This window comes from Cebidichthys violaceus, unplaced genomic scaffold (genome assembly GCF_023349555.1).
Source record: "Cebidichthys violaceus isolate CVI_PGR_0920_01 unplaced genomic scaffold, fCebVio1.0.p SCAF_7, whole genome shotgun sequence".
Lineage (NCBI taxonomy): Eukaryota > Metazoa > Chordata > Actinopteri > Perciformes > Stichaeidae > Cebidichthys > Cebidichthys violaceus.
The window spans coordinates 752,734-758,947 of NW_027176927.1; the positions used below are offsets into that span (position 1 = coordinate 752,734).

At 39.0% G+C, this 6,214-nt stretch overlaps 1 protein-coding gene across 2 annotated transcripts; it reads right to left on the reverse strand.

Moving 5' to 3' along the window:
- Positions 1–2,558: 2,558 nt before the first annotated feature.
- Positions 2,559–5,962, reverse strand: LOC137891708 (high affinity immunoglobulin epsilon receptor subunit beta-like). Of its 2 annotated transcripts, none has more exons than XM_068736457.1 (6): positions 5,014–5,962; positions 4,823–4,933; positions 4,552–4,608; positions 3,872–4,036; positions 3,102–3,218; positions 2,559–2,863 (listed from the first exon to the last, which is right to left on the reverse strand). In XM_068736457.1, the coding sequence occupies exons 1-6, from the start codon at positions 5,116–5,118 to the stop codon at positions 2,792–2,794; spliced, it is 627 nt and encodes a 208-aa protein (XP_068592558.1). In that variant the 5' UTR covers positions 5,119–5,962; the 3' UTR covers positions 2,559–2,791. The 2 variants fall into 2 exon arrangements, with proteins under 2 accessions (XP_068592558.1, XP_068592559.1); XM_068736458.1 differs by having other exon boundaries at positions 2,559–2,860; positions 5,014–5,943.
- Between the last annotated feature and the right edge of the window lie 252 nt (positions 5,963–6,214).

The following is a 6,214-nucleotide window of genomic DNA, read 5'->3' on the forward strand; positions in this document are numbered from 1 at the left end:
TAAGAGCAAGGCTTTCTTTTACAGGAAAGCCTTTAAATATATATTTTTTAAACACATTAATTCATCGCATGTGAAGGACATAGCTCCCAATAAGCTAGGGATGGGTTAAATGCAGAAGTTACATTTTGTATATGTGTATGTGTATATATATATATATATATATATATATATATATATATATATATATATATATATATATATATATATATATATATATATATATATGACGACAATAAACTGAACTTTTATTTTTTTTTAAGAACATATGACACGTTTATCACATGTTGAACATCATTTCACGTGTTAAAAAGTCACATAGGCATTTGGTTTTTATACCAAATGTGATAAATTCACATCATATTGGCGCTTGTGATTTTCGGATATTTTAGTGAAATGTAAGATAATTTGACATGCATGAGCTAATGTGAAACAGCTTTACCGATGAATTCACATATATGCATGTGAGGTATTAGGACAGTTCATATGTGAAATACTGTGTGGTATTTCACATGTAAATATAATATTCCAAGTATGAAAGCATGAACTTCACAGGCACTTTTAAGTAGGGAAGTGGGGGTTTAAGGGCTCAAGGGTAACTCAGTGGTAATAATAAGGGTGCTCAGTATATATCTTCCTGCTAATTTGTGAAAGTGTCCGCCTCCAATCCTGTGTTTTGACTTTGTCCCCGAGAGCTGTGCCTTTAAACACAGGTTACGCAGACATCTTACGCCTCATCATTCAGGATTGATAGTACATGAAAAACACAGACATACCTGTGGCTCCGCCTTAAGCCGCTCTGTGTGTTTGTAACTATTGTGCAACAGGAATTCAACATGAATCAATGAGTACATTCGAGGCACCTGCTGTCATTTAAATGAGAACAGAATCTTGTAGGCTGCACCAAATTAGGACAGGTGCCTCCGTCATCTCCACGTGTTTGAGAGTCTAGAGTTTATAACAACAAAACTCCGGCTCTGCCCAATAGCTTCCCAGAATTCACAATTTCCTCTCAGCTCAGTGTTGCAATATTTGAAAACTACACACAGTTTTTAATGTATGAGTGCTTCACAAAATATGGGATTGTATCTTTAAAAAAACTAAAATCAAATGAAGTCACGTCGCTTGGTTTGTTAGTTGGATGCATTTAGGTGTGATTAAAGAGTACTTTTCAGTTAATCACTGTATCTAATTGTATCTATTGCAATAAAAACCAAAAAGCAAACCTCAGATTGACTTACATTGTTGCCGAAACTTTGAATGAGTTCAGAAAAACTTTATTAACGTCAGTTTTTCTTAAAAATCAATGCAAAACCAGAAAAAAAGTTCAATCTGGAACCCAAAGCAATGATTCAGCACTGTCGTTTGATGGCCTCAGTGGTGAGCCGTGCATTGTATACCTGGGCCTTCACAAATATTTGTCTTGAATTAAGTGTCATGCTTTGTCTCCTCCAACATTCCTCTCATTTTACCCCAAGCTTAGGACCAAAGTTTAAATGCTGAATATATGTTAAGAAAACAAGTATTTGTACTTAGCTGTCACAAATACTGCATTGACATTTACCATTTATTTAACCTTTATTCAATATTCCTTTTCAGTGATTAAAACCTATACCATCAATATTAATGAAGCTAATATCAGTACTGGATAAAGTAGAGCTTGCTCCCTTCTCAAAGTAAGTAAAGGTGTAGATGCACAACTGAAGGAACAACACAGCAGGTAACGTACAAGAGCGTGTGTGTATTTAAGAGAATGGACACCACCTAGTGGCAAACAATGTCATTACAGTCCTGCAACACAGCATACCCTCACCAGAGTTATAATTAGGTGTTGATTCAAATCTATTATTATGTGCATCACATTCTTATCAATGAGAGTAGGCTTAATAACGGAATACAAAAATGTTTAAAATCAATTCTCGTATTTCCTACGACCTACGTTCTCCTACAGGTATGGTAAATGGTAGTGTTATGATCATTCAAAGCATGTATCCAGGCATGCAGATGGTTTGGGTTATAGCGATGACTTCCTCCCAAATACAATTGAAGTGAATGGAATTTCTTTTGGCAGGCTCACAGAAAACCGGCATTTGAAAATTAAAACTTTATCCACTTTCAAATTCTTTAGACAGTCTTCACCATTTTTACATTCTTATAAAAATGTGTATAAAACTCGTATACAATTGTAAATAAAGTTGTAAAATGACTGAAAGGACCGGAATTTAATAGCCATTGTAATATGCAAATTTTCCAGTGGCTTATTTGTAACATTTTCAGCAAAACGTATAGGGGGGATACAAATTCCTCCAGAGTGATTTTTCGGTCCGCTCTAAAACATAACCCGTCTCTATAATGCAGTGTCTCTGCTGCGCCATCTCGTGTTTTATTTTGTGTACTTCAGATTGTGCGTACTGTAATACCCTTGGTGAATATGGAGAAGTTACTACTATCCCAGAAAGGCCATGCTGATGATTTAGTTTTAATCTGCCAAGAGTTTGATTTGTCTGTCTCCTCAATGAAGTGAATGGAATCTCATTCTTGAAATTTGAAAAACTCAAAAACATTGTCAACATTTTTACCTTTATTGAAGAAAGTTTACATAATGTTTATAATCCAGAAGTTGATAAAAGAGCGGACGGAACTTTCTCTTCAGCATATAATTGCAGTGTATTTGTGATTAGAAATAAAGCAGTTTTGATTTGTTTTAAGCTGATATGTTGAAGGATTACAATGATGTGTTGCTTATCATACTCCTACACCATCCTCTTGTGTTTGGATGCATGATTAATAGATTTTAAGCACCAGGACTGGTCATGAGGACTTCCTTCAACACTGGCTGGTAAATGTCCTCATCTCTGCCTCCCTGCTGACACACAACAAAGTAAACTTACATAAAGTGACAACATGACAAAGTTCAAGAAAGTCAACTTTATAGTGTTACTCATGTTGTATACTACACTCACTGATCTAACCACATACTGTACACCTACTACAACTACTTCCATTACTAACGCTGATGTTGGATTTCCTGCAGATACTAGGACTACTACTTAAAGTACTATTGATCAGTAATTGACGTGGATTGTGCTCGGGTGTGTTCGTACCTCTTCCTTCCTCATGTTGAAGAGAGCTCTGATGCCCAGAACAGTGACGCCGATGCAGACGCACAGCTGGAGGACAGTCAGGACGATCATAGTAATGTCCATGGCTGTCATCAAACGCTGATACACGACAAGAAAGAAAGAAAAAGAAGGAATTCAGTTTGATTTGCAGATATTTTAAACTAAACTTTAAAATGTGAACGTTAATGATTTATCAGGTACAATCGAATGCAGACAGATTCCTGCACTATGAAACTGCCAAAGTCGGTTTAGAATTACACGATCAAGACTCCGCAGAATGCTCCATACTGTATGATTGTGTTTTCAAGTTTAACATTAAAGGCTGGAAAAATTCAATATTTTTGTTATTGTCAACAAATCTCATTAAAGGACAAAAATAAATATTGAATTCAAATTCCTCTGAGTTCCATTCTTTTCCATAGATTATCTATTTATTTTTTTAAAAACAGCTGAAAATAGTCCCAACAAATGCTCTATTAACTCCTCTGAGTAACAATTGCTGAAGACTACATTGTCCAGGTTTTGTGGAGCCATTAAATAAAAAAAGAAATCTAAATATGTAGGAAGTTTTTTAATGATTTATGACTTCAGCAGAAACGACTGAGCTTGGAGCTGAGAGCCACAGACAGAGTAAAGAAGTTGAAAAGTGCGGATAGACGGGCTGAACTAACATTATTGGTTCGTTGTTTTTAACAGGATGTGTTGACAACAACAAAAATAAAAACAGCTTTATCCTTTAAAGGTATGCTTACCTGGAAAAAGTATCTCACATATTTGCAGTCGTCACCAGAACGATGAGCATTGTACCCGTCACAAAACCTGGCGTTAGAGACATCGTTAATGTCTGTGGCATACATCCCAATGCCAACAACGCCGAAGATAGATCCAACTATGTTCACCAACACAGCAAAGCCCACCTGAGAGGAAAGAATACGTTATTCTTTTGACTTCACAGTGTCCCTTTTTCTTCTTTTCGTTAAACCTTAGTTTCAAACAGACAGGAGTGGACATTTATTTATTCATTTGGCGCCAGGTGCACAAGAGGGAGCAGGGAGTTCAAAATGTTATGATTGCAACAAATGCATTCTTCAATTTCATAATCAAAAACATTATTCATGAGCAAAGATCTGCTGCCTGTTTCATAATATGCGACAGAATATAAAGTGAAAATACGAGAAGAGACTGTTGGTCAGAATGACGCTGTTTTATAACGTTATTGTTAATTCTTTAACCTGACAGCGAGGAGAAAATCAGGTCACTGATTGACAGGCACATGCAGATGAACTAATGCAGAGAACTTCTGCAGCTGCATTTAAGTCACAGCCCACGTCATCCTCCGACCCCCCCCAGCCAGACCAGCCGCACCAAACGCTTCAGTAAGAGAGCCAGGATAAGAGGTGCATGTCTGAAAGGGCCTTTAGTCTTTACTTACCAAGCAAGGACAGGGGAACCGGTTGGCAAGAAGGGACAGGATTCCAGCTACGATGAACTGAAGAGAGGACATGAGAAAAAGAAGCCAGTGATATTTCCACGAGTTATTCTTCAAACAGCCAATGGAGCGTTTAAATGCATTTTAAAGTTCTGGTAATTGTGTCCGTTTCATGAGGCGTTACAAAAACATCAACAAAACCCCTGCTTTTGCCTTGGCTCTCTATAGTAATATGAAACCAAAGCAAAAGAATATTCTCCCAATATTATTTTACCACGCCGCCCAGCCAGTATGCAGCTCCCAAATGGGCAAAATCCTCAGGATGAAGGCTTGTTCGTCCTGGCCCAAGTCCGATGTTGAACAGGCCCACCATGATCTGTATAGTCTGTAAAAGATTCAAAACATTTAAATCTCTTTGTTTTAGACCTGGACATCTTAAGACTTTTAATAAACAGTTTCTCTCACCCCAAGAGCTGAAATTGTATTGCTCTGCATCAGCACCTTGTACCCTGAGGAGCACATCGGACTGCAGCAAAGAGTCTTGAGGATTTGACACAGAGGTGGTAACATGCTCTTACTGTCAGTCGCCACGGTGAACACAGTCACTCCCTTGTCTCCGACAACATCTCTCACACCTGCAACATGACATGGAGATTTCGGGATGGACGGCTGGATAGATGGAGTATTTATTAATCCCGTTGGGGGAATTGGCAGAGTTAGGGCAGCTCACTCACACATACATCACAAAACAAACACCGTAGGGACACGGTGCAAACACCTGCAGATTTATAGATGGCAGATTATGGACTTTTTAGTAATAGCCAGCAGAGGGTCAGTGTTTTGGTACTCCAGTTATTGCATAAGGATTTTCTTTATTTTTTGTTTACATCGAATAAAACTACTTTTGACTACAAGCTACGAGCCTCATCATTGGACAGCTAACAAGACAACTTTAGCCTGCAAGAGCACGTAAGTTGGACATGAAGTGGCCAAGAAGGACGGTAAAATAAGCTGCCACTATAGGAGCCTTTAAACAATAACAAAATACTAACAACAAATCAACACCTCCTACACAGAAACGAGTCTAGCTTTCCGTCTCCTTGGTAACAGAAGTGAAACTCCTTCCTCCCTGTTATGTATCCATGGAGATGAAATGTTTGGCTTCAAATCGAAGATTGAAGCCAAACAGTTAAGGACAGTCGGTGTATATCTACCAGAGATCATCTAACAGAGACCATCTTCAACACACAACAACAGTCTTTTTAAAGACATATATTCTACCGATACCATCGGTCTTTTTCAAGACTCTTCTGTTAGCGCCATGGACATCCGCAAGAACGTTCCTTTTCAAGACTCTTCTGTTAGCGCCATGGACATCAGCAAGAACGTTGAGTGCAAGATCACAGTATGTAATGCTCAGGGCACCAGTAGCATCATAATAAAGCCTACTGCTACACCCAGTGCCATCTCCCCACCGCCGCAGGCCGCTACACCCGGTGCCGTCTCCCCACCGCCGCAGGCCGCTACACCCGGTGCCGTCTCCCCACCGCCGCAGGCCGCTACACCCGGTGCCGCTCCTCAGGGCCGACCTCCGAAAGCCAATCCTCTTAAAGTGAAGCTCACCCTTGCCAACGCCGAGATTGAGCGCCTGAGAAAGCGTGTCAGA